General features: G+C 35.9%; 2 protein-coding genes across 5 annotated transcripts in view; both read right to left on the minus strand.

Annotated features, from left to right (window-relative positions):
- Positions 1 to 94: 94 nt before the first annotated feature.
- On the minus strand, positions 95 to 9372 carry l(2)k05911 (lethal (2) k05911). Of its 2 annotated transcripts, XM_043421874.1 has the most exons (7): positions 9138 to 9372; positions 8170 to 8480; positions 7618 to 8087; positions 1319 to 1593; positions 1082 to 1227; positions 778 to 973; positions 95 to 694 (listed from the first exon to the last, which is right to left on the minus strand). In XM_043421874.1, exons 1-6 carry the CDS (start codon positions 9256 to 9258, stop codon positions 821 to 823), a joined length of 1476 nt encoding a protein of 491 aa, XP_043277809.1. In that variant the 5' UTR covers positions 9259 to 9372; the 3' UTR covers positions 95 to 694; positions 778 to 820. The 2 variants fall into 2 exon arrangements, with proteins under 2 accessions (XP_043277809.1, XP_043277808.1); XM_043421873.1 differs by having other exon boundaries at positions 102 to 973.
- Positions 9373 to 14554: 5182 nt separating this feature from the next.
- LOC122412166 (protein grainyhead) overlaps positions 14555 to 22500 on the minus strand; it is an 86622-nt gene continuing 78676 nt past the window's right edge. For 2 of the 3 annotated variants that reach the window (XM_043421517.1, XM_043421520.1), the window contains 2 exons: positions 18373 to 18437; positions 14555 to 17559 (listed from right to left, as the gene is read on the minus strand). In XM_043421517.1, coding sequence (XP_043277452.1) covers positions 17247 to 17559; positions 18373 to 18437 — 378 coding nt within the window. In that variant the 3' untranslated portion in view covers positions 14555 to 17246. The remainder of the gene's footprint in view (positions 17560 to 18372; positions 18438 to 22500) is intronic. The other variant, XM_043421519.1, reaches the window with a different exon arrangement.

The following is a 22500-nucleotide window of genomic DNA, read 5'->3' on the forward strand; positions in this document are numbered from 1 at the left end:
TTTAAAAGTCGTAAAATTTATACGGAAACTTATGGAGATTCCATCATCACCACATTTCTATTCAATAATTTATATACTAAATAATTCTAAATTCCTGATACAAACTGTCTCACAGATAGAAAAATATGTAAGAAATCCATAGCGATGATAAAGATAAAGGGTTACCGAATGTTTAAAAGAGATATTAACAATAGAAGTTGGAAAAAAATCGCAGCAGGAGAAGCTTTTCCTATATAACCGCGACTTCTCAGAGGAGGTTAGGAATCAGTCCAAATTTTGAGTGTCTATTCGAGTGCGAATGGAATACCTTAAGAGAATCACTACGACAATAAGTCGTTTTCGAGTCAAAGTAACATCAACAAGGGAAATAGATATAATCACATGCAAAGATAAAAAAGCACGACAATAATACGCGATAAAATCACATCCAAGTGGTACGTCATATACGAGTCGTATATTTTATTGACACTTTTTAATGAAATTTCATATGAATTTCGTACTAATTCTATACTTATTTCGACGCACATTTCGTTTTCCATCATGCGGTGATGATGTTGACGCTTCAAACTTATGGGGTTGCTCATTTTTTTTACTAATAAAAAAAGTCATTGGATTCGAATCTTCGAATCGATCATGTATCGCTTTCCTTTCGATCGACCATTTCGATCTCTTTGCTCGCTTCAAAGCTGTCTTCCTGCAAAGAATTTACATAAGCAGGTTCGAAAGCATCGAGAGTCGAGCAAAAGAAAATAAAGTTGAAGATGCAGTTGATCGCACTATAATTATCCGAGATTGGATCATCCTTTTCGTCTCTGAGCATCTACCTCAGATTTTTATTTATCCACGGCAGAAAGTGCGTGACTCTTGTGTAGACGCCTGGGTACTGTCCCTTGCCGCAACCAATGCCCCAGCTTACGATTCCAACCTGAGTCCAACGACCGTCGTTCACCATCAGCGGTCCACCACTGTCACCCTGAAAATTATTGTTCCTTTCCAATGACAAAATTCAATTGTCAACGTTTCACAAAGTTATACGTTTCGTTGCGCCAACACTCGGAGATATTGTTAAGATTATTCTCACCGAGCACGAGTCTTTTGCAGCGAGTCCTGCGCAAAGAAAACTGTCGACAATGCCACCCGGAGCTGCGGATCCGTATTTATATTTGCATTCTGCATTTGACCAGATTGGAATAGAGACTTCTTGGAGAATCGCTGGTTGGGGACCACCTAGAAAAATTGACGACCATTGGCGGTGTAACATTCATTGTTTTTGAAACCTTTTGAAACCTAATATGTTCGCTCATTCGAATTTGCATACTTTCTCTCAAGGATCCCCAGCCGATGACTGTCGCCGTTTTTCCAGAATAAAGTTGCGATCCGGTAGGCAAGCAGATCGGTCTTATAGCTTCGGTGAATTCGACCGGCTCGCTCATGGTAAGTATAGCAACATCGTTGTACAGAGTTCTTGGATCGAAGCCTCGATGTCGCACAACCCGTTTGACTCGCCTTTCAACGTGACGGACCTCTGTGCTCGTTTTGATATTATAGTCGCCCAACCGTACGGTAAGGCGCGCCACATCCCACGAGTTCATGCTAAAATAAATTTCAAAATAATTCAAATTATTCGAATATTATTTTAATTTTCGTACATAATGGGCCTAGGATTTTACTGCGGGGTCTTACGATACGAAATTCACATTAATTACTTTCCGGCTCTTAAAAAGTTTTAGAAACCTACTCCTTTACGTGTAATAATTTATGGGTTTCTTACTTATAATTAGGCGCTTTACTCGCTGAGCTCAATGAGAAATACTGAAATCAGTAGTTGCCAGCAATATTTTTTATCATATGACACAAATGGAGAGATGATCAAAATAGTGGGGTGAATTCTGAAAACTCTTTGAATAAGTTCAGTCGAGTTTAGTACTACAACTACTAATGCGCGTCTACGGAAAGATCATTTGAGGTATTTCAGTCCAAGTGTGTAAACCCGTAACCCTAACCCTCTCGGATTTCTTTGATTTTTTTTATATGCTCACATTGAATCTAAAAAACTATTTAAAAGCTATTTTTTAAAGTTTTAAAAGCTATTAACGTTCTCAAAATTCCAAAAAATTCTCAAGCAATTCACCTTCAGCCAGTACTGAATTATTTTAGTACTCAAATTAATTTCGTTGGTGATTTTCGAATAATTGAATACGGATTATAAACTTTTAAATGAGAACAATGCCTACGTGATGCCTGAATAATGCTCTACAACATGATATAGCGTCTGGGGTTCTTAATGTTTTTTTAGAATAGGTATAAAAAATTTGACTTTTAATACGATTAACGATAACACTATGATTATTAAGTGAGATTAATTGATGAGAAATAGGTTTCATCGTAGTTTGCGTGCGCGTGAAGGAAGGCATGTTACTTGAAGTATATTTTGAACCTGACATACAGCATGAATGCTGTAACAAAACTAGAGACGTGTATTTATGTTTTTTGGGCAATCACATTTAAGGAGGTTGGGTACAAAAGTCTAAATAATTAGAAATTGATCAAATTTGGTGATAATGTTCTTCAACATCAAGTGCGAAAACACAATTTTTTTCAAAATTTTCTTCTGCTTAGTTATTGAGTAATTACGCATTAAAGCAGATTTCTTATGCCCGGAATGTATACCTATTAGGGTGGTCCTTAAAAAGGGTGTTTTCGAATTTCTTTGCTCCCAGGGGCTCAGATGCTTCCAAATTAATAAAAAATAATTCCCTGAAAATTTGAGCTCTTAATATTAACTCTAAGATAGTCCGCATTCCAACTTAAGATTCTTATGTTAATAACATTAGAAAAATTCCTTTCGTTCTTTAGTATTTCATAATTCTGGGACAAATGAATTCAAAATTTCGAGACATGTTCATAGAGAATTTGACGTTCTACAAAAAAGGTCTCTTATGATTTCTATCTAATTCTATTTGTTTAAGAGTTATTTGAGCTCAAAGTTTAATTTTCTTTCTCATTATCAATATTATCAAGGATATTCATCAAAACCTTAGGGAAAAAAGGTTGGGATATTCAGAGAAAGTATAGTCTCGGTGAGAGCCTCGGGCCAGCAGACGTCAGGGCTGTCAATGTACTTGTCCCGAGACTCTACCGAGTCTCTTGATAAGTACATCAATGCTTCCGTGTTTCCTGATTATATCACGAAAAATGTAATAAAAATTCATTAAAAAAAATTTTGTAGCTAAATGTAAATAATTTTAACAGAACAATTGGAAAAAAATTTGAAAAATTTTGAGAAAAACAGTACATTAAAAAAAACAATTCTGCAATTCGTTTGTAAAGTCAAAAAAATTAAAATAAAACATGAGAAATAAAAAACCGAAATATCGCGCTTGGAAACATTTTGAAAAACGATGCCCCATTTTTCTTATCTCATTCCAACAACTAAATCAATTAAAAAAAAATCCACCTAAGTTACTTACAGCATTAAAATTAATAATATCAATTCGAGGCCAAGTATTTTCTAATAAATTGAAACAAGTTGCCATTTGAGTTACGTGCAGCACTAACATCTATGATATCAATCGAAGGACAAGCAATTTATGCGTAACTCCAAATTTCAACATTATGGAATTGTTCTACGTAACAAGCTTTTAAATCCAAAAAAATCACATACAAGCTAGTCATTTCTTACTCTATGGTGGCAGAGACTTATAAGAAACCGATTCTTTTCAGACTTTCAAGAGCTTCTGATATTATTCACAATATTCGACGTCGATTGGATCCATACAAATTATGTTTAAATATGAGTTAAAAGTATTTGTCCGGCCCATTACTATTCATTCAAATAAAAATTAATGATAAAAAAACGAAATTGTACGGCAGAATCCGGTTAAAAATTTATTGAAATGCGATTTATTATTAGTTTAATGTTCTTAATAATAGTATAGGTTAGTTATACCGAATGGAATTCGTTCGCTGGAAGAAGTGAGAAGTAAAAATTGCCGTCATTGTAATACAAACTGGAGAGTTATTTTGGAAGCTTGAACATATTTAATATGCAAAATATTTTTTATTTGTCGATGCACAATAACATCCCTTGTATATTACAGGATAATTCGTTTCCATTCTTATAAAATTAGGGCAATTAAGGGTAAATTACTTGAAGATAACTCTAAATTTCCTCTACATGAATATTTGCGCTTCATCAGTTCTAGAAAAGCCCTGATTTTTATTCGAATAAACAATTTTAATGGAAAGTGATGGGCCGGACAAGTACTTTTAACTCATATTTAAACATAATTTGTATCGATCCAATCGACGTCGAATATTGTGAATAATACCAGAAGATCCTGAAAGTCTGAAAAGCATCGATTTTCTTATAAGTCTCTGCCACCATAGAGTAAGAAATGACTAGCTTGCATATGATTTTTTTAGATTTAAAAGCTTCTTAGAACAATTCCATAATGTTGAAATTTGGAGTTACTTATAAATTACTTGTCCTTCGATTGATATCATAGATTTTAGTGCTGCACGTAACTCAAATGGCAACTTTTTTCAATTTATTAGAAAATACTTGGCCTCGAATTGATATTATTAATTTTAATGCTGTACGTAACTTGGATGGATTTTTTTTTTTAAATTGATTTAGTTGTTGGAATGAGATAAGAAAAATGGGCGTCGTTTTTCAAAATGTTATCAAGCGCGATATTTCGGTTTTTTATTTCTCATGTTTTATTTGAATTTTTTTCACTTTACAAACGAATTACAGATTTGTATTTTTTTTTAATGTAATGTTTTTTTCAAAATTTGTGAAATATTTTTCCAATTTTTCTGTTGAAATTATTTACAGTTGGCTACATAATTTTTTTAAGGAATTTTTATTAGATTTTTAGTGATATGATCCGGAAACACGGAAGCATCAATGTGCTTGTCCCAACCTTTTTTCCTTTAAGGGTTTGATGAATATCCTTGATAATATTGATAATGAGAAAGAAAATTAAACTTTGAGCTCAAATAACTCTTAAACAAATAGAATTAGATAGAAATCATAAGAGACCTTTTTTGTAGAACGTCAAATTCTCTATGAACATATGTATGTCTCGAAATTTTGAATTCATTTGTCCCAGAATTATGAAATACTAAAGAACGAAAGGAATTTTTCTAATGTTATTAACATAAGAATCTTAAGTTGGAATGCGGACTATCTTAGAGTTAATATTAAGAGCTCAAATTTTCAGGGAATTATTTTTTCATTAATTTGGAAGCATCTGAGCCCCTGGGAGAAAAGAAATTCGAAAACACCCCTTTTAAGGACCACCCTAATACCTATATATATGGAAACGCTATGCTTGTACACGTGAACTTTAGTACTCGATAACTGTACCAAAGAAAAATCTTAAAAAATTTGTAATGTCAAATTTGGCACTAAAGAATATGTTCACCAAATTTTATTAAATTCTTATCATTTTGAAATTTTCAATGTACACTACTGGAAACAATTGAAGGAACGACAAATTTCCGTTGATTTTTTCCCAATTTTTGAAAACCTGTATCACAGTCAAAAATAGTATTATGACGATAAATAAAAAAGCATTTTGAAGCTTCTCAGAAATGAGGGATGTTCGAAACACTCTAAAAATATGATGAGGGTGTTTTTTAGACTCAATGTGATCATATAAAAAAATTAAAGAAATCCGAGAGGGTCAGGGTCACGGGCTTACATACTTAGGCTGGAATACCTCATTCATTTCTTAATCTTCCAAAATCAGTCTTTTTTTTACAGAGATCTATTGAAATCAATTTTCCTTTACTATCTTGTTTTTCTATATCCGCGACATACCAAAAACGTATCACAGAGCTGTTATAGAAATGTTAAACGAGGTGAAGACCACATGCAACGTCATTGGCGATGCACACTAAGCATTCGACACCTCGCAGATTTTTCTTAAACTGCTGTTGGAGTGCAAAGCAGGCGATCTGTCATGTAATATTAATATCGTTAAGCGGTTTTTGGAGCAGTTTTCAGCAAAAATGTACGTATTCATAAATTTGTCGAAGTTTCAAGTTTATGTTTCCAATGCTAAATTCTGCACAACTGACAAAATTGCACTCAAATTGCCTCATTTTTCCGCGGGACACGAGCGCCACCATCAGTAGTGTAGATCGCCAATAACGAATCGATCAGAATCGTAGAAAAACGATGACGGTGAACAGGGTCACGACTAAATTTTATAAAAAGGGAGACCTTACTGAATGAATAAAAGACAAACTTTTATCGTCATCATCAAATTGAACTCTGAGTTCAAATAAAAATTTTCCAAAATAAGCAATTTTTCAAATGATATCCGTTTAAATAATAATGCTCAGCCATACGTGAATAACATGAATTTAAAAACCCAGTCAACGCAAGTTTTTGTCTCCAGAAAAAATGAAGTAGAGAAGGCTGGGGCTAGTTGGCTAACGGGGTAAGTTGACTAATGAACAATAATATCCAAACTACGGAATGTAAACATAGTTAGCTAGTTGGTTCAACGCGTTGAAGCGACACGTCGTTTAGAAACAGTGAAGAATTTTCAGTAATCCAGGTACAAAACCAAATTTTGGCGTCAATCTTATTTAGCTCTTACTGCCTCAAAATTTTTTTCCAATTATTACAATAATCTTCTACATGAAATTTCATATAATGAACTATAATTGCGCCTAGTATTTTTTCTCAATTATAACTATAATTTGCTGGTAGAAAGTTTTGTTGCTAAAATAACAGTGTGGGGTAAGTAAGCCAACAGTGGTATGGAGTTGGTTGACGTACATGCATGCTCCAAGTGAACCCACTCAATGTGTGCCAGTAAAACCATAATATTCGATGAGTTTAGAAACTGTAATTCCGATTGTGATGCCGAAAATGAGGATTAAATATTCCTTTTTATCACTTTAAAAAATTATCTTTACATTCACTTATCTCGACATTTTGTGTTCATTTTTCGAATCATCAAATAAATAATATTAATAACGATTGTTTTTATTAATTCTATATATAAATAAAATTAATAAATATGTATGTTTTTATTCATTTAACTAATAAGTAGTTGATTGTTAGGTAAAAATACTACCCGAGTCAATTTGCCTCAATGCTTGTGTCAACTTGCCCCGACCGTGGGGTCGGTTGACACGAAAACGGTTCATCAAAAAAGCGATTCAATAACCCATTTCATTTAACACATTTAAAAATTTTAATTCTTATCCGAGATAGAGGAAGGTTGCTTCTATTCGAAACAATCATTTGGTTTTTGTAATCGTCTTTAGTTCCTTATTTACAAGCAATAGTTTGAAAAGTTGACCATCTATTACAGAATCATTTGAAAAATTTATGGAAATTTGGCCAATCTCTGAAATATATACGCTATATGTGATGGCTGCTTTGTTGTTTGAAAATTATCTTTAATACTTGGCTTTATCACGTCTCGAGGTGAATGTTTGGCAACTTGCAAAAACTCATGGCTTACGAATAAATGGGCTGAGTGAATGACGATGATGGAGTTGATTTAACAGTAAAAATGAGATAGTTCGATTCTTTCCCAGTAAAAAAGATGGTATAACGGAATTGTATAAGGAAAAAGGTGGACTAACTTGGCGACACAGTGAGCTGCGCTGAGTATGTGGGTGTCATCAATGAGTGATCCTCCGCAGACTTGCCGTCCGGAATTGAAAAGAGCCGCGATCCAAGGCCACTCGCCAAGATCAGCACTCTGACCCCCGACGATGCGTTCTTGATCCTGGTTGCCATTTTTGGCTCCGCACTCTGCGTTGTTAATTGGTGGTGCAGTGGCGGTCGTTTGGGAAGGTTTTTGAGTTGTCGCGCCTGGCCACCATGCGGGCTTCTTCGTTGGCCAAGTCGTTGCGCTTGGTCTTTTAGAAGTCGCCTGGGAAGTTGCCAGAGGCTTACCGTTGGTCGGCTTGGAGAGAGGTGGGTGAGTTGGGAGCGGAGGTATCGTGTTGTCAGGGGAGTGAGTGGGTAATGGTGGTGGCCAGCTGCCAGGCTTCTGTGGTTTCATGCCAACAACTTGAGTCGAATCATCGTCGCAGTCGTCCCCATTGACCTGATATAATCGGATAAAATTTTTCACTTTCTCCACATGCATCACGATTCTTTTATACTTTTTTCTTCAAGATTTCATTTACCTGGGTATCCTCGATCACTGGACCACTGCCTGGGAAAGAGGGTGGACTTGTCAGCGGATTCGAAGAGCAGCATACCCCAAAACCCATCCGACCATCTTCTCGTATGAAACTGCAAGTGTCGTACACCCCGAGGACCCAACCATCAAGAGCCCCCAGATCGGGGATCTTGAAATAGGGATAACACTCTTTGAAAGTCGTGCAGTAGCCGACTTCCCCCTTGGACGTTAAGCAGGCACCATTTCCGGCTTTCTCGTTCCACAAGACTCCTCGACCTTCCCTTGTCAATGAATTCGGAACTATGCTCTCCGCGGCTTCGAATCAAATGTATTCATGTTTTTTTTTCCAATATTGTACGCATATACTATTGTGTAAAATCGAGAGTCACCCTCCCTCTTGTTTCGTCGAATATGACAATTATAATTATAGAGGAGTTTCCGTTTTCTCGAAACGCCGCCTCCGTGGGAATGTCTTGTTTATTCGTTCAACTTTGCAGTAATATTGAAGATACTACAAAATATATATAAGATTATTTCTCGAATCTTTTAAAATTATTATTTTTTTGTTTTCAGTTTGTTTTTATTTTCAAATCACTATTTGATTCGATATAAAAATGGGTGCTTGATCGATGCGGTACATCTTTGAAAATTAGTTTACTCGGTGAAAGTGGCGAGAGATATGATGTTGCTTTTGTGTCGATCGCTGTCGAATCAGGACGCGTCAGCAAATCGTGCTGCGAATACGTGAGACTATTCGCATCATTTAGCGGATTGATCGGGGGACTGGCTCGTGGATTAGTAATAATTTTTTGACAATGGGCTCTCTTTTCATCCGGTATAAAAATACGCATTGAATCGACCTCGAAATTTTTTTTAAAGTCATTATTTATTTAGAATAATTAAAACTGAATACTTGAAGCTTAAATTGATGATGGAGGATTATTTGAGAATTTCGAAGAATCATTTTTTTACCTTCGACGACAACGCTGTCATGCTCGTTCTCTTTTCTGGCCGCGGCTTGCTGGGTAACGCAGCCAATGACTAAGAAAATAGTCACAAAAATCTGGAACTTATTATTAAGCCGCACGGCCATGACCGTGCTCCGTTTTGTTCACCAAGCACGCGGTAAATAACGCCACGAAACTCCACACGAAACTTTACCGAGGTAAACGTATACTCGTCAAGGTCTTCCCAAGGTGGTCTCCGAAAGACTTGAACTAAGTCGTCGAACTGCCAGAGCTCGATCTTATAACGGGCTCGCCCTTCTCCCGACTCACTCGCCCCCCAGTAGGTCCGTCCGCGACGTTCTTGCCTTTTCTTCTTCTTCTCTTCGCCGTTTTCCTTTACGTATTCCATTCTCGCGGGATACTTTGTATGCCGGTCTCTTTGCGTTGCTGAGATTGTGGGTTTGATGGGGGGAAAAAATTCGCACTCAAGGATATTTTTCAAGAATTCAATTGGTTTTGTTAGGGTTTTTGGGGTTTTTAATTCCTAGCCAAAAGGCTTCAGGCTGAGCTAATTAATAACGAAATGTGAGCGACGATTTTAGATGACGGGAAAACGGAAGTTTTCGAAATTACGGAACAATTTTTTTTGATAACCCTAGTAAAGCCGATGCTTGTTGATAAAATTTGGTAAGATTGTATTGCTCATTGTAATATTGTTCTCGACGTTGAGCGAGGCAGAGCGAAGAAAGTACAAAGACCCCATAAAATATGATCCTATCTATTACGCCAGTCCCAATATATTCACACAAAAGTTTATCGGTGATCACTAATTTTCATGTTTATGAACGTTCGGAAACGTTTACATCACTCGATTGTGAGATCCGATCTCGAATCGCACTTTGACTGCTGTAAAATGCAAATGCTGAAAAATTAACCGGCAGCGTTGAAGCAGTCGAGGTCAGTTGATCATTGTAGGTTCAATGGACTGATGTTAACGGATTCGATTTGGAGGAATTAACGTAGACAGGTACCAGGAGTACAGCAATATTCTGCGAAAAACCAAAGCGTAGTTGATCAAGACGAGTCAAAGTGTCCGTCGGTTCGACGGTTAATATACTCTCAACTACTGATCATCGTTGTTGGCCTTGGCAAAAGGCCCGAGGATATTGTAGGTAAGGACGGCCATGAACTTGCTCTGCATGGCGTTCAAAGCCCCGGTGAAGCCGGTTACACTCAATGCGATCATTCTTGTTTATATACGATCTGCTTACACGGGAACATTGCAAAATCTCATGTCACGATATTCCGTAATTCCGATAAGTTTCCTGAACTCTATATAAGACTCTGATTCATACGAAGATTAGTTGTATTTCTCGTTTGAGAGGACGAAATTTTGCTTTGAAGTTTGCTCGCCTTCTAATGATCTAAATGTGAGCAAACAAGATCGTTGGCTCATTCTCAAAGTTCTCCATGTGTCAAGAGTTTTAGAGTTTTTAGTATCGAGAGGGTTTCGACGTAGGAATGCACTCGTTACATCTACTGCAAAAGAGCGCCACCAGAAGGGAAGCCTGAGTGGCTGATGTTAGTGGAAATATTAAGAGGGCAAGCAGAGCAGAAAGGGTGGACCGGTGAGATAGCATGTTGGTTAATGTGTTTAGTGCCCCGGAGAACACACGCAGTACCATATAAACGCCATATAATGGAAAAAGGGAAGACAAGCAACCCGTCAAACCGGATTACCGACCAGAGGGTCCCCAAATACCCAAAAAAGTTGCTGGATAATGTTTTTTTTTTTTTTTTTTTTCATCGAACATCGCCTCGGGTTCGCCGATAATACCTGTATAGGGGGGATGATCTTCGTTCTCGCTTTATTCTGGTAGTGAAACAAAAATCTGGGTGGGTTCTCTGCCCCGTTGGCAAAAACAAAGCATCGAGCAGGATCGTGAGGATCAATGACGTCAACGAGCGGCTTTTGGATCACGCGATCAAACTCTTCCTTGCGTATCCGGTGATTAATCTTGATAGTGGCCTTCTCGAGGATAATTAACAAGCGATCGTCTTTAATCGTTTGCAAGAAGGAAGCTACCTTCTGGTACCAACGTGTCTTCCATTTTCATTATTTTTTGCAATCGATCGAAGGCGTCTCTCGTTCAGAAATGCAACGGGATATTCCACGCATCCATGAGCTACCAGCATGTCATATCTATTACATACCTAGGTGCGCGTTAGAGTTAGGTGTGTTGATGAGCACGACGTCAAAGTTCTTTGGTTCTTACGCGTGAGATTGTTGACCTGACGTGAGCGAACCTGGCTATCAAAAGGAATGTTCATTTGTGTTCCTTGCTGTACGCAGTTTCGGCTCTCGTAATATTCTTCACTCAATTGGATTTGACGCCTTTGGCACAATCCCAATTTAACTTCAGGTGTTGAGACGTCGCTCTGTATACGATCCAGCCTTCAATTTTTATAGAATACATGAATACATGAACGATAGACATCAAATGAGTGGAGTCATTTCTCGTAGATAGAAGGTCACTCGACATATATGGACTACACTATAATCGATCGTACATGATTTGAGACGCACGAATAACCGCGTGGCATATGATTTTGCTGACCGCGTTCGCAAACAGTTTGGTAGGAGGATATTATGGCTTTAAATGATCACATTGAACCCAAACAGTTCATTGAACTGGGCGAAGTGTGAAGAGATGAAAAATTTCTTTTAATAGCTTCAGTTTTTTTGCAATGATGAAAAAAAAAACATATACGTGCGTTGTGCGTAAAAAAAAAGATAATTCGACGAATTTGCGTTCCTATAACGAACACACTACCATCTATGGTTTATCTCACGATATAAGGAGATCTAGTGTGATATTCTGTGAAATTCTAATTAAATAAATAAATCGCGTGTATTAACACAATATGGTATTGACACAGTGGGGAAGCTTTCTATACGAAAAATACTTTTGTTTACTCTCTTTTAAATGGTTTTTGTATTATAGAGTAATATGGGGCAAAACGGACTTTCCCGATACTGAAATTTCATAAAATACATAAATTTTTTTTTTTGTTTCCAACTCATGTCCTGATCATAAATCATGGTAAATTGTTGAATTCCACGGTGACATCCCCAAAAAATTCAAGTTTCAGAGAAAAATAGATCCCAAACTACTTTCTCACTATCCATTCGCTTTTTTGAATTACTTTTAAAAACCACAATAGTAATCAAAGTACGAATAAGGAAAAAAGGTTTTTTATTCATTTTTTACAAAAATCGCACTCATAGCTGACATCTTCGTCTTCAACACCTGTACACAAGATGTTGAAGACATTTTTTGCATGTTACACAGTAAATCCAATCTTCAGAGGACGACGAATATAACCCTTCGCAAAAAATGCAAGTAACGTCTGCAGAACACGAGGGTTTGCTTGTCTTGATGACTTTTTTTCTGTCTGCTAGCTATACTGCTACATTTCGAAAAATATCGGTATTTCAATTTTTTTGCCTCTTGGAGGCTGTCCGTTTTGCCCCGGAAAATTTTTTTGAAGAAATTCGGGAAACTAGGACCATGAATCAAAGGACTCCGATATAGTGCGAACACCAAATATACCCCAAAACGATGGACCCAAAGTTGATTTTTTGCATTCCTCAAAAACATGACAGAAATGGGATATAAGATGTGACTCATTTTTTTTCATTTACATCCAAGGAATGGAGCCTGAGTGGTCCCATTTCTTTTCCCATATTACCGAGTTGACATTCTATTCGGGAACAGTCGCTTAGAACGACTGTATTTCGAAAAATGTCGGTTTTTCGATTTTTATGCCTCTAAGGGGCGGTGTCCGTTTTGCCCCGATTTTTTTTTTTTTTTTTTTTTTTTTTTACGAAATTCGGGAAACAAGAACTGGGCATCAATTTTGGGACTCAAAAATAGTTGAAAGACCATATGCTCACCAATGAAACTTGCTTAAATTCTTAAGTGTCCATTTTGCCCCATAATACCCTATTTGAAAGGTGGTAACGTCTATATAACATTTTAGAATCACTCCGTTATATATGAACGACATTTTTTACAGAATTTTGTTTGCATTCTAATTGAACTTGGTGAAATTCGTTGCAATGATACCTTCGTCAACGTTCCTAATTATCCTTTTTTTCGATTTCGAAACGAATATGCCGCACATGCGCAGTCCATTGTTCATTTACTGCTCTCAGCTGTTAGTATTCGAATCGATTCGTTCTGGATTCTGGATCTTCCGCATTATGGTCATGCATTTTACTGTTTACTGTCTGTTGTATGGAATTTAAGGATGTTTCGTTGGGATCGACACTCCTAAAAGTTAAAGTTTAATACAGACGGGAGTACCATCTGATTCTGCATGATTTTAATGTCTGCCTTTTGTCAATCTTTTTCGACGTATAGTTTATTCACTCACGATCATCTACGCAGTACGTATGGATTAAGCTTCTCCGCCACGCGATTTATAAACGTATCATTAAGTTTTCTCGACACCAAATGAACATTTTTCATTCTTTGTGGGATATTTTTTTCCTATCATTCTACTTCCTAAATCTTGTAAATTTACTCCATACCTTGGTCAATACTTCAAGAAGAAGTTCTAAAATTTTATTTGATTGTCTCTGTTACTTTCATACGAAATTTATTCATTGCGGAGCCACGGTTTCGTGATATTTTAAATAATTCCATCAAAGACCAGGCTCATTAGCCCGGTCTTTTCATATCCTGTTAATCGTAACCCGATAAATAATCGATAGTTTGTAATCAACCCGCTGAATGTAAAATTTCGCAACAATTTCTCCCTCTCTCTCTTTCTGTAGTATCAGGTTACTTGCAAAGTTTCATTGAAATCTCTATTTGACATCCTTACCGTACATATTTCTAAGTTTCTCAGATATTTTCCTAGCTAAATTTTAAAATTGATAATTTTATGGACCGAAAGCGCTCAGATAACTTTCCTATCCGTCGTTGAGTTAGTTTAACTATTTTTTTCTCCGCGACGATCTTCTTCGAGCTGTGCACTTCCGCGAGCCGAGAGTCAATCCGAGTATTCGCAGTTTTAGCGCGTACCAGCGCACGTGAGACAGTGGACATGCATAAAATCGACACGAACTGTGTTTTACAACTTCGATAATTTATTCACCGATTCCTCTTGCCTAGGAATGTGTTGGGCTCAGCTCGCGTGGCTTCTGGTCGCATTATCTAATTCGTGAAACATAATTTATCGATAAAAATGTTCAAACACCTGGAAGAATCCAACAATCATTTTTCGCAGAGGCAATAAACCCTTGTTGAAATAAACGAAACTGGCGTTATTTTTCAACGGAGCGATAAAAAAAGCTGGGGAATAAACGTTGATCAAACGTGAAGATAAAAGAAGTTGAAACTACAAACTAATTAACAATAATAATCATGATAATTTATAAAACGTACTAATATAATATTTATTGTAGTAATAAACATCGTAATCATATAATATCACCTCTGGTACAATCTCACGATGGCAAGACGTCGCGACAAAAAGAAACAGAAAAACATCATTCGAAACACTTATTTTTTTTTTGGGTTTTCCCCCCTCATCAACTCATATCATACTGAATAAAAAAAAACGCAAACGCTCGCCGTCCAATATAGTTCGCGATGGTAATTAGATAAAACAAATATATAAATGTCTCTGCAACAGGAGGAGGTCATGGTTAAAAAAAAACGACCTAAATATCGTCTAAGTCTACGCCGGGAATTTCGCGTTTTATTTGTTTCAATATCCATCGCGTTTCCATCTTAGATCGTACCACGCGTTGGATCAACGGTTGAGAGGAAATCAAAGGCTCGCCGATTTGCCACGTTACAGTGCCAAAAAGCGATGAAGTTTTTGGTCCAAAGTTCACGTGACAGTTGTTTCGAATTAAAAATTAAAAATTGTTTTAGGTCAGAAAATATGAAATTTTCATCTCCAGAATCTTTATTCTTCACAGACATAATCTCATTGGCCGGATTTATGACCAGTGAGCGTGTACTGCTGCAGTCTTTTTCCTAAATTTGAACTCCGTCACCGGCTGTTTCAACGTTTGGCAAATTAGCAAGCGTATTCTTTTGTTTTTGATAAGTACACATAGAAATGATTTGTTTTTTTTTTTTTTTTTTTTTCAATTATTTGGATAATTGGGACAGATTCAATTGACGAATGACATGTTTCAAGCCTGCGAACAAAACAACAAGGCTCCAAATATGAATTTCACTCTCTCTTTCTCGCTTTCACTCGTTCACATCATATTTTTTATACTTTCGCACTGTCTTTCGTGTGTTTTGTTAATCTTTCAATCCTCTCTTTCGTCCGCATGTGTATAAAAATAACAATAGACGTATTACGTAGGCTCTAATCAATAGAATCAAATAATATTATAATATCTATATGCTGTTTGCAATAAATGTAACAAAATATAGTATAATCAATAATAATATGCATTTTACAAGCGTATTTTGATCGTTGCTTTGATATCGGTACGACATTTTTTCTTTTATTTCTTAAAAATCTAATTGACCCAGTGATTTCACTGCTGGGTTCTTCCTTTTTTTCTTTCATTCTTTACTAATACAATTCTATGAACAGTTGCATTTATAGTATTGTCCTCGATGAACCGACATCACTACACAATCATCTCGGACATATATTCCGCAAAGATTTTTCTTTTCAAACAAACCGCAGAGACAGAACCGTTGATGACTAACGATTCCAATCTTCCCGTTACAAATTCTCCCATTCTTTTGTATTATTCCATTTCAATGGATTAAAGCACATTTTAAAAATGAGGAAAAACTTCGTAGTTTTATGTCTCCGTGAAATATTTTCAATTATGGCAATCTCTTCCAAAAAACAAATAAGCGAATAAAATAGTAAATGCTCGTTTTCAACGGGATGCCTAACTCGGGCTATTTTTGAACTTTCCTCGATTCGTTGTCACCTACTGTGCTTTTTTTCGTTTCAAAGGCAAGATTTTAAATGAACGATTGGAATTTTTTTTAGAATTCACATATATAATATATAATATCAATTACGCACACCTTTTCCGCTACTCTTTTAAAATGTTTCACTCACTCATGCTCTCTCTCTCTCTCTCTCTCTCTTTTTTATTTCCTCTCGTACATGTGCTCGAACACAGATTAATTCCTTAAAAAATTAGGGGACGGGGAAAGTTTTTTTGTAATACCTATATGCATTCATAGTAATGATTATAATTTGATATATATCTATTTATATTTATGTATATATGTATATATATATTTATATGTTCTATATGTTTGTATAACGATGAGCTTAAATCAATTTTAATTGATTTATCTAAGTGATGTTGATGGAGTATCGTTCTAAACGATTTCCATTTCAATGAGCTTCGCTCCCAGGGAAATAATTAAACAATACCTCTTTCTTTTCTCGTCTCGACTTTTGTTTTCGGTTCGATAGCTTAATTTTCCTGTTTTTACAACATCACCTTGGCGAATGTGAATTCGGCAATAGTTATTTTGATTTTTGACCGATTTATTTATTTTTACTCACGGTAATACGAGTATCACCCTACAACCGGGATTTCCTGGGAGTCGCGCGTTCGCAGAAGGCGAAAAAGGACCTTTATGTTTGCTAAAAGTAAAGTACGTCTAAGTGTAACGAGAATTCAACGATCCAACTTTTTTTTTATCGTGCATTATATAAAAATTTTGAAAACTCCGCGATGAGTCTCAAGATTTCCCTTCATTTCTCGTCAATATTCCGCTTGAAATGGGAATTTTTGATAAGTGCTCGTCGAACGCGGTTCAATTTCCGATGTTGTGCTTCTATGCAGACACCATTTTGAATGGTACAAACTTTAGCCGCTAGAAGCGCCACGTCGTGCTTACAGAATTTATACGCTCGAGACTTTCGGCAAGATTTCTTTCACGCGCAACCTGCTCGAGTCTTCTGATTGTGAGAGAAATTAGAATGCTTGTATAAATCTCGAGCTCTCATTCTTTCTCATATTTTCAACTTGATTAAGTACTATTTACACAAATAAAAATAATAAATGATATGAAAATCGCAGTGAGCTCGATGCTCGCTCGAGGAATCGTCGAGATGTTCACGTGTTGGCGACTTCGTGAACGTGTTGCGAATGCCCGTGAACGTGCGAATGGCTGTGGGAATGTGAATGCGTTACTGCGATCGGCGATGGTGGCAATTGCGGCTGCGCGGACGGCAGTTCGATCAAGGTAACATCAAAGCCAATAGTCATGTTTTCGTTCGGATCATCCGGGTCGCCCGGTGAACCGGGATTGCTTGTATTTCGATCAACGTTCTGTTCAGGACTCGTTCTCGAGTGACTCACCTCGAGGAGAAACAGATCCTCGTCGACGTAGTAACGAATCATGTCGTCGTCAATTTTCGCTGTAATTCTGAAACACAAGATCAGCAAAAAGCGTCAGGATTTAAGTCGCGGTAAAATTTCATATTCATCAAATAAACTTTTTCATAATTCAGAAAAAGTTGCATTCGTGCTCAAAATGACTGACTAACAATTCGAAAATCGTTCCATACGAGCAAAATAGTTTTGCAAATGAAACATGGCAACATGGATGAAATTGTTGGAAACAAAGACAAAAGAAAATGTGAAAACGAGAGAAGAAGATTAATAGACGAGAAAACAAGTCGAGACAGACACCGGAAGCATGCGGAGAACGTGAATGAAGAAAAAGCTGTGGAAACACGTTAGGAAAGAAAGAATATTTTGTTTTTTCGGCACCTTTCCATAAGTTACACTCTTCACAGTTGACCCCTTGTGAGGCAAACATGTGCGAGTAGTGGGAATAACAAGATGTTACGGCGAAGATATGTTACAGAGTGGGATTAGTTTGTGACTCATGAAGGGTCAAGTGATTGATCTTAAGCGTCAGTTGTAGGTCGTATCCCTAACTACAAAATATTTTCAAGCATTATCAAATAAATTCCGTAGTTTTTACGAATCCAATAAAATAACCTGAATTAAAAGAAAACGATCAATAAAAGTAAAGAAACAATATATCGCTTCGCGTCCAAGAGGCAAATGTAGTAAATGTACCATCAAGAATAAAAAATAGAGTACGGCCAAATTTTCCGTTGGAATAATCTCCTTTGGTTTTTTCTTCATTGATTATTTATTTATTTTTTTTTTTTTTCATGCACTACCGTAGCCGTGCATACGAGTAAAGATGACACTCTACTAAACTTACCCCTTTGTGTTTTTGCGATAGAGGTTATTAATACTCGAGGATGCAATTTTGTACTTTGACTCAATCTGTAAAATAAGAAAAAAAATTGAACATTAGAATTTTGACATTGGCTTCCCGCTTTTCTTGCTCTTTTACTCTTATTTTCATGAAATTTATTATTCTTTTGTTCTCATGTCACGATCCTCTGGGTAAACCTCGTGTATAGATAATGTCACTAATATTTCAAGTTAAAAAAAAAAACTCGACAATTATTTGTTTTGAATCGTCTCTAAAATCAGAGTATACGTCGATGCAAAATAGAAAAGTATTTCCCCCGCTGTTTTTTTCCATTATATTTGCCTCAATCTCTTTTCCGGAGTTTCCATTCATCGAAACTTTTCAATATTAATATTATTTTTATTAATCGTCCGTTCGTGTAACTTATTTGTGTTCATTTTTAATGATTGAATGGCAATGGGGGTGGATTATGAGACGGACATCATGCGCATTAATATTAATTAGCCAATGAAGTAGTGCACGGATATTAATCAATGTTTACATCAATGCTGATTCATGCATGGCCACATTTAGGTATACACACACCCACATATGTATTTAGGGTGATTGCTTCTAAATGCTTCTAAAAATTGCTTCCAAACGATTGAATTTCTCCTTTTGATTAACGTGGGAGTTTCGACGAACTATGAAATATGTTTTTTGCTCGATTTAGTACTGCGCTACGGAAAATTTGGAACTTGATCGGTGTTTGTCTTTGATGGCTATTGGTTATTCGGGAAAAAAAATGGATTTTCACTGAGACAAATTTTGGATACGACATACGGCTAACATTCATTTCTTATTATCAGACATGCGCCAAGTTAAAAAATTTTACGAGCTAACGAATGTCGAACGAGAAAAAAGATACTCCAATTCGTGTACAACCTCTCGCGATGATTGAATAGTAATAATTATTTCTTGGAAGCAATATTGTTTTTTTCTTTGGCACACTGTTTTGGGTCGGTGAGAGCATAGAAATTGGAAAACGTCCAAGATGAGGATGAGCCAAGGACCAGTGAAAAGGGAAAAATCGAAAAAAAATTCGTCACCAATATTCAGATTTTTAAATAAAATGGTTTGTCCGTGAGGGCCGTTTAAAACTCTGTGCGACGTTATAAAATCGGCACATTCGAGTCTATAAGAATGCAGCAGAGCTCGCGCTGACTTTTCTTTTACACGCTAGTTTTTTCTTTTAATATACTGCTTGACATCGAGCCGCTACCGCGTCTCTTTCGATATATGTACATTAGAAAAATCTATCATTTCCTAAATTGACTGTTTAACCTGGATATGGAAATTTTTTATAGCTTATTGGAAACAATCCTGAAAAAAAAAGAAATTACAAATGCCTTTAGCCTCGCCTAAATGACAATACTGCCAAATATCTTAACGTGAGATCGTGTGTAATCTGCATTTTTACAGGACACTATCGATGGTAAAAATGATAAAGAAAATTGTCACGTATCTCATCCACCATTCTCGAAGTCGCTCTTTCCGTTGGTAAATTTGAATTCCGTAAATATTCCTTTTTCCATTATATTTGTGTAAAATAAAATAAAAAGTACCGATTTCCAATTCTGAAGGCTAATCTTACACTTACTTCGGTGCAATAACGGCAAACGTCGCGTTCAAACAAAAATTCGCTCAACCTTTAAAGCATACGGATCTTGTACTGGGTAGTGTGAGTTTATTCCAGTCAATATTTTTTACGAATTTTTATATGTAGATTACAGTTGTGGGAAGGGCCTTGGTAAATTTCGATTTATTGTCATAATTTTTTGAAACCCATTAGTTTTGCAGAAATAAAATTTGATTTTTGTTCACCAAGCCAAAAAACTTTGTAATGTGTAATGTATTGAAGTTTAGAGACTCGAAACCCCAATACTTCAAAATTAAGATAATTGAAAAATTTTTTATAGTAAATTTCCCACTATATAAATGTTCTCACTTTGAAAGTGGATCCGCTAAATTTCGTCGTTGGAAAGTGGTACAATGCGACTTTCAAAATATACGACAAAAAATAAAAACTTTTTTACTTCATAGTGCCAGAAGATCATGAAAAATGAATTTCTGCGAAATTCAAGTGGCACCGTTAGGATGGGTAACCCCGAAAATGAGACTATAAAATTTCACAATTTTTTCCCATAATTTTCACCGCGAATGATTCTGTAAAAAATTGTTTGTTCTGTAAATTCTGTAATTCGGTAAAAATTGTGTAAAAAAAAGATATCTACTGAACGAGCCTTTGGGAAATTAAGGGGCTGATGTATTCTTTTATTTTAAAGTTTATGTCCAACACTAATAGAAGCGTTAAAGAACACATTCGTAACATTTAAGTGAATAAAAGCGATTAAAAAAAAATGAGAATGAGAATAAGATTTTTAAAACAATGCTTAACCCTTGACCACGGGGGTTGAAGTTTTCCGTTTAAAATACATGTAATTTTTCTGCGTTCGTGGTCACGATTTTACTGTGGGCCTCAATACGTTTGGAAAATCTTGAAATTTTCAGAAATTACTCTACAAGCACGGAAAAAATTTTCAAAACTCCTACCCTCAAAATGTTGTATAGCATCACCTTATGAATTAATGCGCAAAACGACAATTAAGGACACTCAATTTCAAGTACCCAGTTTTAACTGAGGAACAAAAGAAAAATTTTTCGAAATCTGGTGTAGGAGGTTTTGGAGGGTGATCTTTCAGAATCTGGCATTTATTTTGTAAAATTAACTCGAAATCTTTATTATTTTTGCATTTTGAATTGAAAAATCAAGAATTTTTGACGTTTTCTTTCCCTTCAAATCGATTTTTGTTATTGTTGCTGCACTTATATAACCATGTTATTGCTAGTAAAGGTGTTCTCAATGTCTGTACTTTCCAAAACACTGGCTACGAACTCTTCTTTCTCACTCAGTTTTTCCGGGTGGGGCTCAAAAGTTCGAAGGCCTAAAATAGCGAACAGGCATTCTGTATATCTACATGTATACATGCATATATAGATATACAGAATGCCTGTTCGCTATTTTAGGCCTTCTAACCTTTGAGCCCCACCCCATTTGAAACTTTTTGAAAAAAAAAATTATTTTTCACCACACATGCGCCGAAAGTTCAACTTTCCGAAATCGGAAGGTTGAATTTTCGGTGCGTGTGTGGTGAAAAATAGTTTATACTCCACGGGAGTGAAATTAGACCACCTCAAACCGCGTGCTTATCACCATACTTTCCCTCCCCAGGTGTGTAATATACTATTCCATCACATAAAAAATAGGTTCATAATTTTCTTTTCAAAAAGTTTTAACTTTAAAAAAAAATTGTTTAGAATCATCTAAAAAATGCGTGTGATTTTTTTCAGAATTTAAAAAATTTTTCAAAATTTGTCAAAATCGAAAAATACAAAAGTACCTAGAAAATTTTTGGATAAACTCACAAGTATTCTTTAGATGATTCTTTGTTCTGTAACCTTTCTTTGTTAAGTTGAGACTTTCGAGAAAAAAATCATGCAAATTTACATCATGCTGTTTTGCAAAAACCGCCATTTTGCAAAAACTAAGTTAGAAGGAAGTGTTTATAACCAGTGTTCTGGAAAGGTCAGACATTTAGACCACCTTTGCCAATCATAACATGGTTATTTGAGTGCAGCAATAATAACGAAAATCCATTGGAAGGAAAAAAAAACGTTAAAAATTCTTGACAAAAACTTAGTTTTTAAAGCAATAAATTATCGAGCCTGGCTATTCTCGTATATATTTCTATGACATAGTTTTGATGGGAATGATCTCTAAAAAAAGATTCTGCCGGGTTGTTTGTTGAATCTAATAAAGTTTCTTTGGAAAACGGAACAAAAAATGTTAAATTTACAGTTAAATTTACAGTTAAATTGAACTTTGACTATGGGCAACCGTTGAAAGTGTATATTTTTGACTTAACGACAGTACATATGTTTTTGTGGAGCGTACGATTTTCTACGAAAACCCATCTTGGAGAACGACACCGAAGTTTCCAACGTTGGAGTCCAACGAAATGAACGAAAAAAACGTTTGTAATTCACCAATTTTTTATTTCACGAATCGTTGGTGTAGCTTGAAAAACTACG

Source organism: Venturia canescens, chromosome 6, assembly GCF_019457755.1.
Source record: "Venturia canescens isolate UGA chromosome 6, ASM1945775v1, whole genome shotgun sequence".
Classification (NCBI taxonomy): domain Eukaryota; kingdom Metazoa; phylum Arthropoda; class Insecta; order Hymenoptera; family Ichneumonidae; genus Venturia; species Venturia canescens.